The 22,898-nt window shown below is 39.8% G+C and overlaps 1 protein-coding gene across 1 annotated transcript; it reads right to left on the bottom strand.

Moving 5' to 3' along the window:
- Positions 1-1,453: 1,453 nt before the first annotated feature.
- LOC104144536 (inverted formin-2-like) lies at positions 1,454-21,419 on the bottom strand. Its single transcript, XM_068947241.1, has 13 exons — positions 20,286-21,419; positions 17,558-18,070; positions 16,125-16,267; positions 15,553-15,614; positions 14,029-14,131; positions 13,292-13,377; positions 12,101-12,201; positions 10,753-10,823; positions 10,540-10,647; positions 10,078-10,148; positions 8,352-8,472; positions 7,442-7,606; positions 1,454-2,974 (listed from the first exon to the last, which is right to left on the bottom strand). The coding sequence occupies exons 2-13, from the start codon at positions 18,042-18,044 to the stop codon at positions 2,852-2,854; spliced, it is 1,641 nt and encodes a 546-aa protein (XP_068803342.1). The 5' UTR covers positions 18,045-18,070; positions 20,286-21,419; the 3' UTR covers positions 1,454-2,851.
- Positions 21,420-22,898: the final 1,479 nt, after the last annotated feature.

Raw genomic sequence — 22,898 nt, 5'->3', positions numbered from 1 at the left:
TGTAAAGGTGGCAGTTATATTGTGGAACTTCTGTAGTGTTAGTGAAAATTTACTTGCTCTTCATCTTTTAATAGCGTTTTATTTTCTACTACAGTTAACAGTATTTGCAATAGATACATTCTCACCAGATATTTGACACTGCCTTCTGTGCACATTTTCACATTTTATTCTTAGGAGTTTTTGTTTTATTGCTCACACTGGTCATCAGCTACACGTCCAAATTTGCATTAGAATAAGATCATTTTTTTCCACTTGGTTAAAGAAAGCCAAATACTTTAATCATCTCCTGAAATAACACATACAATAGGTCTTTGCAGCTGATACAATTCTCTTCAAGAATTTGTCTGCCCTGTAATAAAAACTGCTACAACAGAAGCTGAAGAAAATAAAGCAGGATAGTTGTTTAATCCATTACAAAGCATGAAAAAAATCTCAATGTAAAGATATATGTCAAGATGATGAGGCCAGCCTCTTCTCCGTGGTGCCCAGCAACAGGACAAGAGGCAACGGGCAGAAACTGAACCACAGGAAGTTCCACCTAAACCTGAGAAAAAAACTTCTTGACTGTGAGGGTGACAGAGCATTGGAACAGGTTGCCCAGAGAGGCAGTGGAGTCTCCTTCCCTGGAGATATTCAAAACCCGTCTGGACGCGATCCTATGCAATGTGCTCTAGATGATTCTGCTTGAGCAAGGGGGTTGGACTAGGTGATCTCCAGAGGTCCCTACCAACCTAAACGATTCTGTGATATATGCAACCACTTATGTTCAAAGGAGTTCAGAAACAGCTGGATATCTAAGCCCCTGGAATCAGCAGGAGCCTGGCATCAAACTTTTTTGGAAATCCTACCTTGAATTAAACTTCACTCACAGGAAAGCTGTTTAATACATGCAGTCAAGTAGTATATTGATCTGTCCTCTTAATCGTGATGGACATTTACGTTTCGGTAACACTTTCTAATCATGCCTGGTTCTTAGTAGTTTTCAGTAACTGCAAGCTTTTCCTTTTAATCAATTAATAGTTATATGTACTTCTACTTTCACATCTTCTTTTCACTAGGGAGAGTGAGATTATTGCCTGTACTAAGAGACTTTGCTGCTGTGTACTGTTTGTGGCATATCTGTCAGCTGCAGAGAAATGATCCTCAGGCAACTGGGAAAACCAGACATTGACAGTAGGAGAACTTGTGACTAGAGTTAAGGTCAGAGATTCAAAGACTATAGGATTGCATAATTGCATAATTAAAAATTTATGCACAAGATCACCTGTGTGCTATATATCACTAACTTTAAGGGAGATACCTAAAAAGTTAAATGTGTAATTCTTTGTGGAACCAGGCTGTGATAATCCTGCAAGCGCATGCGATTAGGGTCTCACCAAATTTACTCTTTTCCTTACCTCCTTCAGAAAATAAATAAGAATTTACTTAGTTTGCTAAATATATGACCCCCCCCCCCAAAAAAATCTCTATTTTATACATAGATTGAAAAATCTTAAAAATAAAGATGAGTTCCAACCTCATGTTAGGTCAGACCTGATATTCTCTATAGCTTCTGTCACCATATCCTGATGCAGATAAAAATACATAGATTACATGCCTGATTTTCATGTCACTAGCACAATAACTAGCCACAGTTTTCTAAACTATGGAAAAATAAACCCGAGTCTAAATTCTCTCTCTCATGTTTTAAGTTTATACTCCAAGAATTAAAACCACCTCCTCAGAAAACAAAAAAAAATTACTATAGTCCCTTCAAAACTGAGTGCTGGAAATGCAGAAGGTTATTATTGTCTGGTGCTTTCTTTTCACGGGGTTGAAACGCCTTTAATCCTTATATCTGCTGAACATTGCTTTATAACTTTATTTTACTGTACACTAAGTTATTCTCTGTGTTTACAGCAAAAGTGTTTATTGTTTTAATTAATTTGCAGCTTTACATTAAGCATGTTATAATTGCAAACTAGGTAAAACATATTCACAGTACAGACTGCCCAGCAGTATTGGAAACGTTGTGTTGGTCAGTTTTCAGTATATTTATATATATTTAAAAACACATTTCTAAAGACCAGTAACTGTGAAGCAGAGGCTAAAAGAAGACCATTTAATTAGACAACAGTGACAATGAAAAACAAGCACAAGCCTCTAAGGAGTGAGCAACCAATGTAATATTTGCATGAACTCCACTCATATTTACTTAATGGCTTTTTTGCAATTGTTCTCTGAAGAATCAAGAACTATAACTAAATGTTACTGACACAAATCTTCATGAAAAGTGAGTGTCAGGTATTTGCCAGAGTGGAACTCCAAAATGTACACATGCAAATGTTAACGCTAGAAATGCTTCACATCCAGCTAAGCCTAGCATATAAAAGCTTTTGTGCATTTATCTCAGTCTGTCATTCTTCAGCAGAGCACAGACTCTCATTTAAGCGCACACATGACTGCTTTAAGGAATTAGAACTCTAATCAGAAAAGAACAAAACGTTGTGGTAACAGTAACATGTGACTCAACTTGCCTACCACAGTGCCACAAGACAGCTTGAAGTTCAAAAGCATGGAACCTTTCTACATCCCTAAAAACCTATGAACAGCTATTCAGAGCAATAGCAGGATATCACCCACTTCTAAGCAAAATGCTAGTAACTTACTCTTTCGGAGTGATATTTTTTCTAATATCCCAATCATGATCTCTTCTGAACATTCACATGAACTTGAAAATTGATGACCTACTATCACTATCTGCTTGACAGCTACGCCAACCACTGCTAAATCATTCTCATTGTGTAACATCATCCATAGCTAAACAGATACGTTCTTCCTGATTAACAAAAGACTGGCTATAAATCCAGAATCAGTTTTTGTTAAACACACTGGTATTTCCATACTCTCCCTTTATTCTCTTTGCTTCTTCACCTTTAAGTTGTTTCTTCCTTTTCTCAGACTTTGCAGCTTGTTCTTTCCTTTCTTGATTTTCCTGCATTCAAACAGAACGACAAATAGAAAGTTAAATAAAAAGAGCTACTGAAGAAAAAGCTGGTTAAAGCACTCTCAGTTTGCGATGAGTAACTCTTCTAAATGTGCCTTATACACCCTTGCAATGATATTTTTCAGCTGCAGGAGTTTGAGGGCAAAAGCCAGAATAGAGCTTCCTGATGAATGCCTTCGGCCTGCTCCACGTGATGATGTTACCAGCAAATTAGTTCATTAGCTTTAACTGTAAGGATTCAACTGTGGATTGAAATACATTCTTAATTAATCCCTGTGACCACAAAACACAGCATTAGTTTAACTTAATTAGCATTCTAGATATTTATTGCACAGCAACTTCGATTTTATCTGATTTGTATTCAGAAACTTCTGAATTTCTGAAGTTCTGATTTTCAGTTTCTGAGTATTCTGATTTCTACCAGAAACTTCCGGAACTCGTCACTATTTTTAAAAACAATTCACAATTCCTCTTCAGGCACCCATTAAATTTGCCAGCTGTGTTTCTGCACTGGTGTTCAGCAGCAGAGTCCAAACTGCATGTCTGTTGGTACCAATCATACAGCTATCAAGATGGCATAAGTCCTAATGGGACCTTGCAGTCAGATGGGACTCTGTTTTCATTAGACCTGTTGATATTGGGATGCTATAAAATAATGGAAGAAGAGAAAGAAATTGAACTAAAACTCAGTAAAGGAAGACCTATACTCAATGGAGGAGTATTTCTGTGTTTGGACAAGTAGCACAGTCGTAGGAGATGGTAATTCTGAATAGCTAGGCTAACAGCAGCAGAACGTCAAGATGACAAATGCCATTTTCTTAAAAGCTTATGCAATCCTTGTTCCAGAGCTACAGTCATCAACAGAACGTTGCTGTCACCACCTGGAAGTCTGCCTGCTTCTAACTGCATCAGGCAGCCACTGAACTGTGGGTTGTAGGAAGATCAGTTATTAGGCCTCTTGCCATAGAGTTTTATGATGTTATGAGCAGGGTGCTGCTGTGTCATATAAAATTTAACAATATCCAGGAGGATGTTGATGATTTGATGCAAAGAGGTTTCTTCACAAGACACGTCATGTCGTCTTTGCAGATTTTAGCAGCAGCAAAGAACTAATAGATTTAGTTGATTGCCATGGATCATCTTCCACTATTTCCATGAGATAGGCTGACAAAGTCCCAGGAAGCATGCATGGATTTCTTAGAGCTTTACAGACTATAAAAGCGTAGGATCTTTTCGTCCTCAGAAAGACTTCCAGATCAATAAAGCAAACTTGTGAACATAAATACAATTAGAGTCTCAGAATTATAGGAGTACTATGGGCTCCAGGTTATGGGGACTTTCACTGGATGCCTGGAGAAAGAGAGAAAAATGGTGCATTATCCCTGACAACGAAAGAAAAGAATTCATCTGCCCTGAACAAAGAGTGCTTCTGAAAGAATGAGATTCAGGTGGTGAAGTCCTTTGAAGAGGCTAAAAGCCTTTCATCACTGAATGCCTCCTATGTGCTTGCCTGATAAATCCCTGCTGTGTTTTAGCATAATTGAGATATGGATGCTGAGAGACTTTCAAAACTGCAGGTCCTCAGAGAACGTCTCTATGTAACGTTGCTCAAGAAATATAGGAGGTGAATTCAGGGATGCTTTGTTCTGCTGCTTGAGCAGAACGCCCTGTAATGAAAACAAACCAAAACCCATTAGGAGTAAATCTATGGACTGAGCAAGCTTAAACTGAATTGTTCAGAGAGAGAGAAAAAATAAAAATAGCAGTTAGTGGTTTGACACAAGCACAATGCTAACAGAGTTTCTTCAACACAAGAAAGCCCACTAAGGCAGAGTGGGAGCAAGGCAGCGGAATTACTGTTCACAAGCCCTTTTCCATGTCTAGGGTTACTAAAGGTAGCTGTAAGAATTAGACTAAATGAAATAGAGGTGTCATTTTGGAATTGCATTTTGTATTCTGTAGGACGTTAGATACTTGCTTGATCTTTGAATTAAAAGATGCTCCATGACAACTTTTTACTCCCACGCTATCTAAATGTCCCATTCCAACACTCTACTGAGGAGCTGGTGCTCCAGCTCAGTTATCCAAGGGAGCACACCAGGGAACTACCCCTTCACAGACCTGGCTGTATGACTTTGTGAAGAGCTGAGTACTTCCTAGAGCAGATTTTGTTTAGCAATCTTTTTTCCTTTTTCTGAGACTAGACTGCCTCTTTATAGGGAGCTCCCCTCTTTGAATAGCTGCACCTGCTAAAGGAAAGTCAAATGTTTCTCCCCGTCCACAGTTTCTTTTCCACACAGTTTTAGAACTCAGTGCATCTCCAGGTCTGTACTGTTATCTTTAAGCTGGGAAGCTATTTTCTCCCCATCTCCTTCCTCCTGCCATCTGCTCCTTTAATTCTTTTGATAAGTGGGAAAACATACAGCCCTGGGTAAAGACGAGCTCCTTTTCACTATTTCAGTTGAGGGAGGGGTCCCTAGGGTGTTAAAAGGACTTTTTTTTCTCATAAAATAGATGGGGAGGAATGCAGGGTGCACATTAACAGTTTCATTTGTGTAGGTCAGTCTTCAATAGCCGAAGGATAAGAAACCAGAAAGAATCATCGGGGGGTGGGGGGGGCGGGGAAGGAAGTAATTCAAAATTTCTTTGGGAAAACCTGGCAACATGAAGCACCACAATTTATCAAAATAATTTCCTTGCTGACTTAATGTGAGAGTGGAAGGACAACACTAACTATTTTGGTAGTGCCAACAGACCTACTTTACACAGAGCACTCATCTTAAAATAAAAGCAGCGTCTTAGCCATAGCTTAGCCTCTAAAGCCAAATGACACTAGGAAGAGGTGATGCAAGTGTCTGATTCTAGCGTAGAATCTAAACAATAGAGTAATAAAAATGTTTTAAAAATGGAAAGCTTAAACTTTTTGGCCTGTTGCTGTTTTGAGCATATACAACATCTTTACTACAGTGACAGAAAGCAGGGAAAGATGGGAAAGAAATATATAGGAATGTAATGAAGTTAACAGGCAGACAAAATGGTTAACAGCTGTGGTATTTCTGAGGTGAAGTGCTGCTGAGAAATTAAACCAAAATAGGATGAAAAGGAGTTTACATGTTGGGTAGAGGAAAAGCAGCTTCTTTCCAGTTGCTCCAACTTGGCTGTGAGCAACTAGTACCCCCAAGAGTAGTTCAGATCTCCTTCTGCAGCTGTATTGGGACACACTACATAACCTTTATTGGGACTGCTTCTTTCAAAGAACTTTGGTTGCCAGAGTTACCCTTCACATCAGTTTTCCAGTGTGGCTCTGCACAGATCTTGAGCCGTGATGTTCCTGGCTCTCTCAGTCCTTCACTTCTGCCTGGATTTTCAGGAACTTTAGGGTCAAATGTATTGTCAAAGGATCTGTGGTTTGTCATATTTCTTTTTTCTTGTCTCTGACAGTATCCCATCATTTCTGTGCTTGGGTATCCATATTGCTTGCAAAATTGCAACCCACATATCTCATAGGAGGACCAGGTAGTGGGAATACTACAGGATATCTTTTTCATCTTTTCTCTTCAGATGCTTCCACAGAAGCTTTTTTGTTTTGATTTGAAACTATGATCTGTCCTAATACACCCATCACCCTCCCTTGCCTTGACATTGATATGCAATACTTATCATAACATGCAATACTTATCATAACATGACTGGAAATGATTCCCTCTGTAGAAGGCAAGTCCCATCTTGGGCTCTGCAGGAGTCAGCACAGGAATAGATTGTTGTTGCTTTGAAAGAAACGTATGAAGCCACTACTACCTGGCATTAAGAGAATGCTAGAGAAAGTGCATTACTTCAGGCATGAAGTATGCAGTAGGGGATATTAACTGGAGGATTACTGTAGGTTTAGGAATTAGGAGGAGCTAGTCTACACAACCTATATGGGCAAGCTGCTCTTTTCTTAATCCTTATTGCAAGCAGTGTTACTTCATGAGACCCTAAAGGGACTAAAATCATCTTTCGGGAAGTAGTTTTGTAGGGGACACAAAACATGCTGACTTGAACTAACTAGTGCAATGAAATGCCCACATGTAAAGGTATCTTCAGATCAGGCTTTGCCTATTGCAAGACCTTCACTCTTTCTATAAAGACTGTTAGGCTGCTCATTCTTTTACACACCACTAGCTTCTATTCCATTGAGACCTGATTAGTGATTTTACAGTGGGACCAACTTCTTGGAGAGTTCTTAATTCTCTGTAGCCAAAAAAATAAATAAATAAGAGTACATTTTGAATTTACCCATATGCTTATTTCTTGCTGTTGAATGCAAGCAAATAAGCAACCACTTCCATTTACTCCTGGACCCAGGGTTTAGGTAGCCCTATTCCTATACCTGGAATAAAAGAAGAGACATTCTTGCGTGTTAAGAAAAAGGCAATCTCATTGTATTGCTAAACAGTCACAAATGCAAACCACCTGTAAGGCCTTGAGGAAGAGCTCCCTGAAGGTTTTCATTGTGATAAATAGATCTTCCAGTGACAGTTTTTTTCGGTCTTCACACAGATAATCAGCGAGTTCTTCCTTCTTCTTCTCAATGTTGGCAAACTCCTTCTGTAGGTCCTTTGAAGCGCTAATACTGCCCTGAGACACAGTTTACAACACAATTTACGCACATTAAGAACTGACATATTCTGAGCTGCCCAGAAGGCTCAAGCTAGTTAACACGGAGCAATCCTTTTTTAAAAAACTAACATTAAAAATTAGTTCACAATGTACAATACTTTCTTCTTAATTGAATTGTTTGCATTTCCCACCCCTTTGGTTTGGCCCCAGAACATCTCATATTGTGTTGCCGCTTTCATCACACAACCAGGTGGAAATTTCACTCAGCCTGAGATGACTGATCAAGAGATTCATGGCACCAGGATTAGCTCCGTTTATCTTTAGTCACATGACTCTGTTTGGACAACGTGAAAAGCTAGAATCTAAAGGATATTCGGAAATATATGCAGAAAATTCAAACTGTAAATCTGTTCACTTCTTTTTTTTTCTTTCCCCAAGGAACAGTGAGTCAAAACATGTTACTGTACTGCACGATACCCATTTATAGTTGCATCCTACATTTCATTTTTAAGGCCTTCCTTTCTTTGCCCACACAGAGAGCTGACTGATTCTCATCTGTTTCCTTTTCACCATACCACTTTACAGGCGTGGAAAAAAAAACTGGGGCGCTTCTTCCACAGAGGTGCAGAGGGAGTGGGGTTATGACCCGCTTCCTCCAGAGCTCTGTGTTCATCTGCAACCTGCAATTGCAGTGCCTTTGAGGAGAGAGATTTAAAGAGTTTGAGAAAAAGAACGGGAATTGTGTCACACCCGCTTTACCTACTTGAACAGATTTTCCATGCTGTATTTTTAAATCATCTGTTGACAAAAGTAAACTCTTCTCTATTTCCAACAATTTCTTCACATTGGCACCTACTTCAGCCTGCATAACTTCAAAGTGGATTCTGAAAGGTCCACAAAAGGGAAAGTAAATTAAAGCAGCAAGTCTTTTGTTTTCTTTAACTTAAAAGATTATAAACAACATTATCTCTGCAAATGAATATAGGAATAGGTGCCTAGTCCAGACCCTGCTTTTGCAAGTAACTCTCCTCCACATTAACCCTTTTTTAAGCTGCTCAAACTTCATCTGAGAAAGATACTCCCATTGTTTGGCTATTTTTTTTCCTCACACCAAGTCCCCACTGCCTCCACGAATAGACTGCGAAAGAATCTCACTGGTCTAGCGTTTATAAACCTTCTCCAAGATTCCAGCATATTTTTATGCACAGGCAATTAATACTCATCTCTCTTGTGTCAATACTGTCTTTACTTAAATAGTTCTTTTCCCTCCTTGCTGTTTTCCTCCCAGATCTATTTATAGTCAGAAATTGTATCTCTTCTCGAACTTCATTCAGCTCACACGGAGGCCCAAACATGTATGCTGCATAACCAACACATTTTATTGTTCTGACAGCCTCTTTGCAGAGACACAAATCCAGACAAAATGTAGTGGATCAGCAATACATGACTTGGTGTTTTATGGTGCCTCCGGATGTGAGCAGCATTAAAAGGGTCCCTTGCAGGATTTGCATTGTAAATAGCTCTCCTAAGGCTGATTAGCAAAACAATTTTGTAAGTTTGAGGGTTTGACCAAGCTAGAGGGCAATTACTTTATGAAAAAAAGAGTACATTTATATTATCAACTAGGAAGATTTAGATTCAGACAAAAGTATTTCTACTATTACATGAACCCAGAGAGAAATTCAGCTTTCAACACATCATCCAGCTTAAATTCTACACAGATAACTTGCGAAAGCCGTAATGCTTTCTGTTGCATTACTGAATCAACATACTTTTTACATTTAGTTAATTTTAAGCAGCTGCTCAAAAATGTCAATACATATCCAGATTTGCAGTTTACCCCAGCTTCTAGTTACAAGGACCATTAAAATATTGCAAGGTTCCAAAGAATTAAAAAAAAAAATGCTAATCCTGAGCTATAAGTTTGGGTTCCTAATTGGTGTAATTTAGCATATCCCGATGTAATTTTTTTGAGCTAACTGGAATGAGTTGATGTTGGATTCATGAGGCTTTCAGGCACATGGAAGGAAGCCTGCAGGAACAGGCTTTTTCTTTCCACCCACATATCTGTTGTACTGATACTTAACTCATGGGCTCATGAGGTCCCTTGACTGCTAGTAAATTATCGCAGTTGTTCCCTCTTCAGAACAGCTCTGCCCATGTGCCTCCTGATGGGCTTGCTCACAGATAGGACTGAGAAATTGAAGGGAAGATGCTGTTCCTATTGCAACCTGTGGCAGGAGAATCTGGTCCTTGGAAATGAAGGAGTTAACTCCTTGTAAAGAGGGGGAAATGCCACTGAGCTACACATGAGAGACTTTAACCAAATTGATTTGTAAATCTCACAGCCACGTGGTCTTGGAAGACAACATCTCTCACACAGCAGAGAAGTCCTGTGACCTTATTATGCCACCATAAAATGACTCAGCTCCTTGGTTCTAAGGAGATTGGCAACTGATACATGACAAAAACAAACAATAATGGCCTACCCTGCTGCCTTGGAAACAAGGACGAGATCACTGGGAAGCTGCAGCAGATCTGTGTGGTTTTTTTCAACCTCCTAAAATTCAAGTGAAAAAGCGGTTACCTTGCACAAGCAGTGAAAAAGTATGGAAGTTTCTCAGAAGGACAATAGCAGGACAAAAAAATTAACACTTCAGTTTTCCTTCTTATGAGCACTGGGGTAAGTTTAGCCTTTAGCAGCAAGCAAACAACTTGGGCAACCCTGAAAAAGGAAACTTAGTATTAACTATCTAAACATTTGGCTTCCTATGGGTTTGATCCTTTCTGCCCAGGAAGCAGTGGCAAAGTTCTCACTGTCTTTGTAGGCATGGAGGCTTGCTCGCCAGATATCTATGGCGACATGCTACTGAAGCTGAAGGACACTCGTTTCAGCGGAATGTATGTTTGAGGCCAAGGCACGCAAGACTAACTGCACGGCTGTGTCATACCTCCAAAATATGGTGAAGCAGAGTAACATGGCTTTGGTTTGCCTTTGTTTCTGTTAGTCTGAGCAAGGCACTAATTTTAAAACCTCCAGCATCTCCAGTGTGATGCCCCTGGAGGATACAGAAAAAAAGTTCTTTGCTTCAGTTTCCAAGTTTTGCATTTGTATTTTCTGCTATCTTCAGAAATATATCAATTTAAAAAATCATTTTACTTACATAGTTCAGAAAGTTCCCAACTTTTAGAATCAACTGACAGAAAATTGGCAGTCGGTGGCTAGTAAGAAGGGCTGAAGAAAAAAAAGAGACGTTTCAGTAAATTAAATTAAGTGTTCTGAAATAGGATGTTCCTTAGGTTTAACAGCAGTGGTAAAAAAAAATTCTCATCCAAGATTATGTAAAGCCAGTACTATTATGAATTTGGAAATATACCAGCAAAAGATGGTTCATGCAGAGCATGAACAGAAATAAGTCAGATGAATGGAAGTGTAATTAATAAGTTTCTCTTGGAGTCTCTTCGCTAAACTATACAGAAAACTGGTTTTCCTATCAAGTTTAAAGTACGCACGTCATTACTGCAACCACTCATGAGGGAGAACTACACACGGGAAAGTATTTAAATTTGAGAAAGTCAATAGCCACTGTTCTCAGCATATATTATTACAGGTTAAAAAAACTGAAGGTCCTTTTGCCTCGTAATCATCATTCATGAGAATGATAATGAGAAGCCGTGCATTTTGACAGCAGAAACTGGAATATGAACAAAATTTTTGGCAGAGCTAGAAAGAATTCTCACTGAAATGCTGGCCCACGCTGCTGAGGACCAAATGACACCACAGAAAGCTGTTGATTGGGACACAGAGTCAGGAGTAACTATGGCATTGACGTCAAATAAGCAGGTATAGTCAAATTTAATATGCAAACATACACAAAAGTGTTGCAGTTGAACTGGTCAATAGGAGGTCAATGACTGCCCAAAGGCATTGAACTGAATTGACAACTCAAGACCTAGTTTAAGAAAGAAATGAGTTAGAACTAAAACTGTGGCTAATTTTGTGTGGAAGGAGTTTATGAAATTCTGATGCATATTAGCAGGGATATCTGTTTTTAAGGCAGAACAGATTCCATGATGTCACTCAGGCCTGCTCCATCACAGAGCTAACCTGGGCTAAAATCAGCATGGACTAGAGGAAGAGCTGAAACAGATTCGTTATTATGGACAAAAATCTCTGCTGCACAGAAGAATTCAACTTATATTCAAACAAAATCTGGAACTGATATATAGAAAATTTCCCTCTTCTGTGCAGAGGACTGCTGGTAGGAGTCAGCCGACATGTATGCTTTATTTAGCTTGATAAAAGCTCCGCTTCAGAGCGGAATAACACAAACTGCAGTTCTGCAGAATGAACTCCAGAAGCAGAATCTGTAGCCAGGATTTTGATGTCCGCTGCATATTCAGCAATTAAGAGGTTAATTTTGATTATAGAATATATGATGATTGATTCTATTTAGACAGAAGTTTCCCATGGCTGAGCACTAAGCGTAGACTCATCACTGATGTACTTACTTTCACAGGCTCTCCTGATTACTTGTGCTTTTGGCCACAGACTATCCAGCAGAATTTTTGTTTCCTCACAAATCAGCATACATTCAATCCGCAACTGGTAGCTAAAAGAAGTCAGTAAGAAAAAAATAAACACTAGCCTGATTAATTGACTCATGTCCAGTGAGAGAATTACCCATTTTAGGCAAAGAGCAGCACCAGCATTGTTATGTTCTCTTTAATGCTCTCTGACATGTGATAGTTCTCACTGAACTGGATTATAAATAAATCAAACCCTTAGACATTTCCAAAGATGTCTTAGAAACAATTATAGTCTCCTCTTTCAGGAAGCGATGTTGCAATCAAATCTGGCAGTGACTTCCTTGCATAACGAGGCAATAATTTTTGACAGTTCCTGGGCAGTGCAAGACAGGATTGTTGTTCTTCCTTTTAACGTCTAAGATAGAAATTCAGACTATTTTGCAATGATGCCTTTTAATAATATCATTATGGATCCTTATCATGGATCAATGTTGTAGAAGAGCCGTGAGAACATTTTATAAAGTGTTTTTAAAGCTAGTTATAACTTTGAGCAAATTAAAAGGTGCATTTTCTCCACCACATTTTATGTGCTTTCAGAAAAGTGTCTCTGGCTGCAGAATGGGCAAATGATCAGATTTCTTGTGAACTATTCCTATGATTTACAACATAACACCATGTTCTTCTGAAGAACACAAAGATTTCTTTCTGTATGCCTCATCTGGCTCGGTAGAAATTCGGGAGGTAGCCAGAACGCAGGCCCTAATGTAATTCACTCGGGGGTTTGTGGGCTCTCTTTTGCAGCCTGAAATCTCTAAAACAGGAATGAAGAGAATTGGCAGCCTGGCGGCAGGATTCAGTCTGCAAGTTCATGCCATACAGATACTAAGTGCACAACAGTCAACAGTTTTCTCACTACAACTTACTTACACCTAGATGGATTTAATAGTGGCTTGCCAAAAGTATCTGAAAGCCTGTCTGGCCTTTGGTAAAGAAAGGTTTCTCAACCATCAGCAGAGGGTTGAGAGCTCTACAAACAGCAATCACGTGACTTATCCTGAGAACTGAATGTTAGGGACATCTTTCTAGTACAGGAAACAGAGGGCTTAATTCTTACGGATAACATCTATAAGAAACATGTGCTCATAGTTAGAGGTTGAAGAAAATGTCACTTACCTAGGAACTTCCAGGAGATGGAGATAAAATTGATCTGTATTTGCTAGTTCTGATTTTTCTTCTTTGCAAGATTTCAGGCTATTTATCTAATAAGGGATAAAACAGTAAAATCCCTGTACAAATATTTCTGGTGCCCTTGTTGCTTCTTACAGAGATGAAATCAGCTTTTTTGAACTTGCTGTGTGCACAGGCAATGGGATTGAGGCAGATGAGCCATAAATTGTGCGAATGAACTGGTTTGCAAGAGCAAACGTTTTAAGTTTTACTTCAACTGGAAGGTCATCTGCGTTTGTACAGCATCTTGCATGATAAATCCCTGATCCATAGGCAGGACTTCAGCATGCTATGGTGCATCCAAGTCAGGCAACCCTTTTAGAAAGATGGGTCCCAGCATTTCTAACTGAAACCTGGGCTGAAAGATTCACCCATCTTCACAAACGCTAGTATACTGCATCCATTTAGTTAAAATAATGGGAATGAAAAGCAGAACTCAGCCTCTTGTTAAGTCTCACAAGTGTGCTGTTGCCTAATCTTTGTGTCATGAGGCTGGATTTTTGCTGGGGAAGATTTCCTACTCTAGAGATAGAGAGCCCACTCTATCCTAGGAGGCTGTTGACTAAGATTGTGCACAGGTATGTGGGATCTAGTCACAGTGTCTTGCCCTAGCAATGCCAGTATTTGAAGCTGAGCACCAGGCACACTCTAGGTCCAGCAGAATCAGCATGCATAATAGATACCTCATGGTCTTCTGGCAGCAGTTTAAGTAGCTGCTTTAGTATCTCAGCATCAAACTTGGACCCATCCCCTTTCTGAATCCTGTCAGCAATCTCTTCATTGGAGCTGTAGGAAAGAGAGAGATGCCAAGAAGCTGCAGCGTAAGGAGAGGTAACCTGACAAAGGTAAGAGAGCACAGTCCCCCAGCTACCACTATAGGAATAAAGGACATTATTCACACTACACTTGCCTCCCAGTGCTTTTAGGATCTCACTCCTCAGAAGCACAGTGGAATGAAAAAGTAGAGTTTTTTGAAAGCCTAAAGCAACTTTTATAATAATTTGGATGTGCTTTCAGAGTTTTATTCATCTTTATACAACAAATCCAGGCGCCTTCCCTTTTAGTACAGGCATCCAGTGGCCCTGAGGAGAGATTTACTCCTGAATTTCTATACTGTTTTCAGCAAAGTCAAGGCTAAAACTAATGGCTCTCCTCCTGCTGAGAGACATTTAGAAAAATCTCAGAAAGTTTTACCCGAAATCCTCGCCTAAAACTCTGGCAGACAACATGTCTTTGAAATGAATCCAAACTGCTCTGGTTTAGGCTCTGGAAACATCAGCTCCCTGCAGCCACCAGTGCTAATAGAGGAGGCAGCTTGGGACAGAGCAGTCTCATCATGTGAAAAGGGAAGCAGGACTCAACTGCTTGATCCCACAGTTTCTGGCTGCTGCCCAGTGAATCATGCAGAGGGAAAAAATAGCATCCAGGATACGCAGAGCTATTCTACAACCTAAAGCAGAGCTTGCAATGGCAAAAGAGGGGGAAAAGGAAAAAACCTTCAGGCTGATTCTGATTTATTCTTAAAACAGAAGAATCTCTAGACTGAGTTTTATTTTTTGAAGCCCTTATAACTTGGCATATTGCACAGACAGCAGGGAGAGAGCAGAAAACCCATGTTCAGACTGCAGTAGTTCCAGGGATTGTCAAAGAAGATATTTTGCCAAGAACTACTACGGATTCCCTTCTTTTGCTTTTTTTTTTTTTTTTCCCCCTATGGGGGCTGTGATTTGGTGGATTTCCCTTTGTTTAATTATGTAAACTATACCCTCTTTATAGACAATCTGTGAATAAAAACTGTATACAATTTGAACTCCTGGAGATGTATCTTTAAAATTAACTAATTACAAAAGTAACTTGGATTTTCCCATTAGGAATCTTTAATAATGCTTCCTGCATGCAATTGATATTTATGTCAATAAGACCCAAGAGAAATATTTTTCTACATGGTTTTGTTGTTTTTTATAAATATTGCCTCTTTAGGAATTAGTGTTTTTCCATTTTAGGTTTAGTAACTGTTTCCAATATGGTATTAATTCACTGGAAAGAGCTTGACACTGCTATATCTTAGTAGTTAAAAAAAGTTGACTCCCTGCTAAAGACAGATAGCAGTTGTAAAATGTCTGCTGAATTTATTTCATGTTTTTACTTGATGTGTCTGCGCTCATTCAGCTGATATGCTGAATCAGATGCTACTCTCCAAAACTTACCACTTAAATTGCTTCAGACATATATTCAGAAGAAGACTTTTCTTTAGACCTATGAATGTGATCTGTCAAAAGGAAAAAAGATAAGAGAAAAAAAAAGCAATCAGCTAGAAGTACCTCTGCCTGGATTTTAACAGAACCCTGAGAGCTTTTGTGTATTTATTGGCCAGATCAATATTTTTTCAGTAATAACATTATTAACACTATTCACAGCTCAAACTTGGAGCAATTTACGAAAGTATATGTCAGTAGATCTGTTTCAGGAAGAGAGAGAGAAACAAAGGCATAGAAAATGGATTTGATTTGTCTAGAATATTCCAATTCATGAGAATTAGCACAGAAATTCCCACATTCTCCCTTTGTCGGTCTAAGCTCTGTCCCTGAGTGGAGTTAAATTAACATGTTTAATACTCTACCTGTCTATTCTGTGTTTTTTTGTGGCAGTTTTCGCTGCTAGGTATCAAAACACCCCAAACTTTCTACTTTATTATAAAAGACTGACAACAATAAAGAATGGATAAGCTTTTTTTCCAAGTACTTTAACAGGTGCTACAAAAAGTGAGAAATCCAGATACCTCTTTTCGTTTCTTTATTTTTGGCCCTGTTTTCTCCTTAGATGCAGCTGGTTGAACACAGAAAAGTAGCTCCAAGCTGGCATAGTCAGGCTCTGCGAGCTCCTCACTACCGCCTGCCACCACAGCCCACATGGAGCGGCTTTCTGGAAGAGAACAACACTTCAAGATGGACCACAGAGATAGAGGAGCACTCTCCCGCGGTGCAACTTGTGGAAAAGAAAACACTTTAGAGGATGAATGAAATACGAGGCTCATTAGTCCTGGACGAATGTTAATTATTTAAGAGTGGCAGCTCCCACAGATAGCATCCCAAAGGACTGAAGGCTAATTAAACCTGGAAAATTACCACTACATGTGGTTCAGTGAGCTGAAGGCAGTAGATAAACTTAATAGGCTGCTCCAACTTCTTTTTTGCTGTTGCTGATGGTCTACGTATTGCACGATTCTGGTACCCACACAGGGGATGTTGTGTCCAATTGTCTCCCTGCAAGAGATAAGGACTCCCAAGCCCGGCAGCATTGCCAGAATCATTAGGAACCATCTAAATAACACATAGCACTTCAACACATGAAGTTATCTACAACATTAGAATTTTTAACAAAGCATCTCACCTCCTTTTCCTTCAGGAGAGACTGCAACAATGTCACTGAGGACACTGGGAATGAATCTGAATTTGTATCTCTGCATAAGAAAGCAGACAGTGGCCCACACTGTTTTTTGCACACTTGTTTATTTTATCCGAGCGACAAGTTCTTAAAACGCTCACTTCATTTTTTTTTTTAAAGAATCCCTCTGATGTCCTGCTCTGCCACTTGGCGATGAGCTCAAGGGAGAATTCCTACAAAATACGTAGTCTGTGAAATGAGTTTTAAAAACTGCAGCAGAAATGGAAAGTGAGTTCACAGTCTTACGTGAGGGACCTATTCCTTGCCAAAGGTTGAACAGGCCCTGCAAACCCCTTTGGCAGACCGCATGTTAACCACAGACTTTCGTGTTGTTTTGCAGCAGTGTGCAAATCACTGATGAGGAACTGTGAGTTCATTTAGGAGAAACCACAGTACTGTTCAACAGATCTTTCCACTTAGTGGACTTCCGAGTGTTTTGTAAACCTTCATTAGAGCAGATTCACAACAACAGTTTAACAGATCAGAGAGAGAGGCTAAGTGGGTAATAAAGGTCACTTTTAGCAGCAACAAACAGATCTGGACCCTCAGTTCTGTGCTTTTCCCAAACTACTATTTCCTCCACTTACCAGCCAAGTCCAAGACTTATCAATTTATTAGTAATGACTAATTTTTTGGTAGGACTGAGAGAGAGTGACAGGACCGTGTGTGCAGCCTGACTTACCGAGTCAAGTTCTAACCCCTAACATTACTGTTTTTGTTCAAATGTGCAGTAAATGAACCAGCCAGCACAGTGTTACAAGCACGTACGTCTCACCACATCAGAGGGGAGCTTCTGCCAGTGAAACACCTTCATCCTCAGCGTTGGTGTCTTTGCCTTCTTAGGGTAGGGGTGCCCAGCGCATCCACAGGCAAGATGGTTGCAGTCAGGATTACTGCACGGCGGAGGCGGTGGGACTGGCGGGGTGTTTATAGCAGGCATGGGAAGGGGCGGCGGGGGCATCTTGCGTCCAGGGGGTAGGGGTGGAGGGCTTGGCAGCAATGGCTGCAGAGCCAACGTGGCAGACTGTTTTGAGGAGGATGGAGAAACACCTTGCTGGGGAGGTAGCGTGTTCCCTGGAGACTGGTGTGGCTTCTCAGAAAGGCAGGTTGTTGGAGAAGGGCTCAGATCCACCCTGTGGTTCTCCTCTTCCAAGTCCATGTCAACTTGAATGCATTTGTTCACTTTTTGAACAGATCTCCTGGGCACTGAATTATGGTGATTTAGACACTTCTTGCTTGGTAGTGAGTTCTCCATGGCTTCTCCAGTCCTGTTTTCCTGCTCTACAAGAAAAAAGTGAGGTGCACAGATCAGCAAGGTCCGCCCCAGCTGCCAGCTCCTGCTAACTCCCACAAAGAAACACAAAAGTAACAGTGCCCTTCCCTTTAGGGCGAATGGGAGAAACAGCTCTATCTGCTATACATGGAACACAAGTGACATTGCACGGTGGCTTTGGCTGGGCATGTCAGGAGTAAGGCATCACCATAAGGCTCCTCTTTGATTTCTCTTGCTCCTTCTACCTTTTTGTTGAGGCATATAAAGAACAGAAAAGCAAATACCATCAGCATTGTAAATCTCTACCTGCCTTCTGATTGCTTTTCCCCCCCTTGCTGTTCAGCTATTCAGTGGGATGTTTCTCTTAAAGGGGTAAGTGAATTCCTGCTACAAAAGTAGCTACAGTCATTGCTGCATGAAAGTATCCTCTCAGACAACGGGGACACACTCACTCATTCTCAAGCCCTGAAGAACTCCCTAACCACAACTTACTTTGAGTGGAGAAGGGTGGGGATTTTGAGAGAAATTTTGACCTAATAAATTAAACAAGCTACAGCTGAGGAAAACTCAGCCTAGGCTGCTTAGGAGTCTACAACCACACAGGAGAGTGACAGGTAAGCTTAAAAATGACTAAAATGGTCTTACGTTGCCTTTCAACCAAATTTTAATAGAGGGTAGATCCTAACTCTTGCGCTCAAATGGTACAATTTCTCTTAGAGCTTCTCGCAGAAAACTATGTTATGTGAAGGGGCTGCAAAAGCGGTCTTCAGCTTGGACAAATGTCCTATTTTAAATATGCATGTCAGTGGAGGTACTTGCAGGCTCAGGGCCTGGTTGTATTTGCTTTATAGAGAGGAGTTTTCTTTTGCAAAAATGTCCATCTTTATGGACAGAAGGTGTCCTAGGACATTTAATCTCAGTTTCAGTGGCTATGGTTGGTGTGTGATTTGTCTCCTTTAGCTAACTTCCACAGCAATCTTCTTCAACAGTGGTAATAGCACTGCGTGTTAAACAGGGAATGATGAGCAAACTATCAAAATGCTAGAAGTAGTGCAGTTTATGTAGCCTTTTAAAATATCTCAAATAGACAGCAAGAGACCCACATCATCCCAGCCCTTACGCAAGCCTTTAACAAAACATACGTTAGTAGTACCAGTGGCTTTAACAGATTTAGCTATATGGGTACTTTTAGTTTTATGCTGAGTGGAGAACCAGAGACTTAGTAGGTATATGCCATTTTTATGTTCCCAAAGGACTAAATTAATACTTACGAATGACCATTATTCTCCTGACACAGCACTTTAGGTAAAGAGTTCTGTCTGCCTAAGTCATTAAGGGAGCTTCATTAAAACCTGGAATTGATGCATTTCTGTTCCATAGTGTGCTTTTAAAACATCTCCCATACTTTGAAACATTTTGTCTTTAAAGCCTAGCAGTTCCCTCTGATGGTAGTGTCCCGTCTTAGGACAGCCTCAGCTACGCTGTGAGCTAAACTGTTCCAAGGCAAAAGGAAGCCATAAACATTTGATTTATGTTTTTAATCTTGATTTAGTAAAAAAGTCTTACATTAAAAACCAGTAAATGTTAAATCAACTACAAAATAATAGTTGTTTTACATACAAAATGGAACCAGTTAAAAACTGTACTTAAAATAGCTAAACCAAAGACCTATAATAGGAAATGAGTACTAACTGGATTTGCTGTTTACTTGAATTAATTTGTTGTCGCTTTCCATAAATATTTTTTCAGACAAATAAGCACTAACATTTTCCCAAAGGTAAAGTAGGCTTGCATTTAATTTATGCAAACAACTTAATGTATCCCCTTTAGGACTCCACAATCTTTGTGCTAAACTTGTACAGATGTTTGTAATTACCCTAGCAGGACAAGTGAGGGATTCAGCACTATGAAAGAGCCTAATGAGGAATAATCCACTTTCTGCTAGAAATATTAGGAGTAAAATGAGCTGATAAAAAATTCTTATTAGAAATAATCATGTGAAATTTCTGCTGCTTATGTGAATTAATTAAGCTGTTGGAGGAATTGGTGAAAGCCTATTAATTAGGAAGCACTTTTTTTTTTTTTAATCAGAGAGCTCTTCTAAATTGCTATAGAGTTTGTATAAAGGGAAAGACTTGTTCTTAAATCCTAATGAAATAAGAATACTTCACAAGAAACATAGCTAATATGTTTTGAATGATAAATAGCTTTATAATTACGTACCTTCAAAGATTATACTTTTGAGACTATGTAGTGAAATCCATGCAGTTAGGAAGATTAAGGCTGTGGTATTACTTCAAGGCAGCTTTAACTTATGTTGCTCTTCAAATGAGCTTATGGATATATTAAAGGAAAAAACTCTGCATGAGACTTCTTTCTAGAATATGCAAAAATCCATCTCTGGCAAGAAAATTATACCTTAGTGCAACCAAGCAGGGACTGGCTTGCTACTGACAAGTATGAGAGCAAAGTGATGGCCTTGCACCATTCAGGCAGGGCAGGGAACAGCAGCGGACTCTGTAGCTAGCCCAGCTCTGATGATCCAACTGGAAGTCAATGAACCTGCAATTAACTGTGAAGCTGTTTCCAGTACTCTGCTATTCTACCTTTTGTTTTACTAGAGAAGCTACTAATATTCAAAGACTGCCCCAATCAGACTTTCATTCTATACTTACCCATGCACTGAACATAGACCCACTTCTCATTAGCCTAGAAATATGTGTTGTATGTTGGTTATGTAGGTTTTAAATATGTATGTATACACCTACACACACATATATAAGACCACATGAGCACTATCATTCCTTTGTTTCTGGTGTTGCTGATGGGCTGATGTGGGCCTATGTAATTGTGTAAGACTTCATTTTCTTTGTAGCTGGAAGCTCATTGATTAGTCGTTGTTGTACTGGAAACAGGAGTTTCAGGGAACACTTCAGAAAACCTAGCACTTCCCTCTGCGTACTATTTCCAAAGCTTTTTTTTAAAAACTGGATTACAAATTGTGTCCCTGGAAAGTTTAAAGGTAACCATCAAAAATGTAAGTACAAGGGTCAAATTTTCTAATAAAGGGTAATAAGATGGACTGTTTGCTAAATGGCTAGAAGCTAACTACAGGCTGTATAAATCAGTTAGGGAGGGGTTAATCACTCAATCACGTAGATAAATGATTTCTGACCAATAGAAGAGCGATCGTTTGTTACCCACAAAAGGCTGCAGTTTCTACTGTTTAGGGTCAGGCTTCTGCTTGCATTAAGAGTCTTTGTTGACTTTCCAACAGCGATCACTGCTATTTATGACTGTTCCAAAGATAAAAAATACATTGAAAAAATCAAAGTACTTAATCATTCCTTGGATAAGCAATTTTTATTTAACTCCGTTTTGTGGTAAGGGTAACCCTCCTCCTCTCACATGCATTCATATGGGTTTCAGGGGGGTATTAGGGGAATGATAGTTCTTTGAAAGTTACACTCTTCCTTTTACAGTAGCATCCATGTGTTACAAAGTCACAAAAGAGAAAAAAAAGTGATTTTTGCTTACTGTTAATGATATTTCTTTTGTGGTGTTTTTCAGTAATAGTTGCCAAGCTGTTTTATTCAGATATGATTGCCCCCCTTTTACAGATGGGAAAACTGAGGCACAGAAAGATGATGTGTCCAAAGCCATTCAGAAAGTCGATGGCAAAATCTGGGTAACCCAGGTCTCCTGTGTCTCAGTTTAGTGCTCTGGCTATCAAAAAGCTATTTAACGTTTGCAATCCAGCAAGTTACCCACCTCTTCCTTACTAAGATTCAGCTACTGCTGTGCCTTGATTCTTTCATACTAAATTACTGAAAGCAGATGGAAAACAAGGCAGAAAGGCTTGCTTTCTGCTCTGATACTACTTGTGGTGCTGTCTGGAGCATGCATGTGAAATCTATGTGCTTAATGCTTGTGGGCTAGACCCTAGGGATGGTGTGAACAGAAAAAGCCTTTTAAGGAAACTATCTGCACTTTACAGCTGCTGAAGATAAGGCAGGAGCCTTGGGACCTGCTGCAGGTGGATCCTGAGCCAGCAGAAACTATGAGGGGCTAACATGGAGGGGAGACTGCTATTAAGACTACTACTAGCCATAGTAGTGCTTTTAGGTGGTCTTTGTATGCCTGCAACAGAGCAGTGAGGCAAGTGATGGTATACACAGAAGCAGAGAAGGGGTGTGAAAGGTAGGAGGTTGGCGAAGACAGGTTTTAGGACTAACAGAGGGTTATGTAGAGGGTAGAGACTGAGCTACAGAGCTGGAATGTAGTATAAGACTATACTGAGGAAGCTTGGTGGGTTTTTATGTCTATGTTTTGCAAGGTGCTGCCTTAGATTTGCGAGACTGCCTCTTATTCTGAGATCAGTGTGGTACACTGCTTTCCTCCTGGTGGACTGTGAACGTTCCCCTTCTGTGGGAAACCTGCTTTAGGAAGTGCATGTGATTCAACCAGAACTGTGCAACCATCATGGAGCTATTGAGCATGAAAGGACATGAACAGTAATGAGCAGATAACTAGCAGACTATGAGGCCGGCTACACAGGACACGTGGCACTGTGCATGTTTATAAAATATGTCCCTGAATTTCACTCATACTTTTGAAAATGGAAAGGAATTCCTGAAACTACTTTAATTGCAGTTTGCATATCTGAAGGGATTAGTGACAGGATGTAATAGCTTTTATCTTTGGATGTTTGGTAGGTTTGAGACAGGTCATGGTTTGGAAGAGTTGGCTGTCGTTTGACTACATGTAGTTAAGCTGTAGTCTGCACCTAGACCTTTGCAGGCAGCTGTATATGTCACAGAACTTCGTATTTGCTAT

Source organism: Struthio camelus, chromosome 5, assembly GCF_040807025.1.
Source record: "Struthio camelus isolate bStrCam1 chromosome 5, bStrCam1.hap1, whole genome shotgun sequence".
Classification (NCBI taxonomy): domain Eukaryota; kingdom Metazoa; phylum Chordata; class Aves; order Struthioniformes; family Struthionidae; genus Struthio; species Struthio camelus.
The sequence above is the reverse complement of the archived record's forward strand: the minus strand, read 5'-3'. Positions and strand labels throughout refer to the sequence as shown.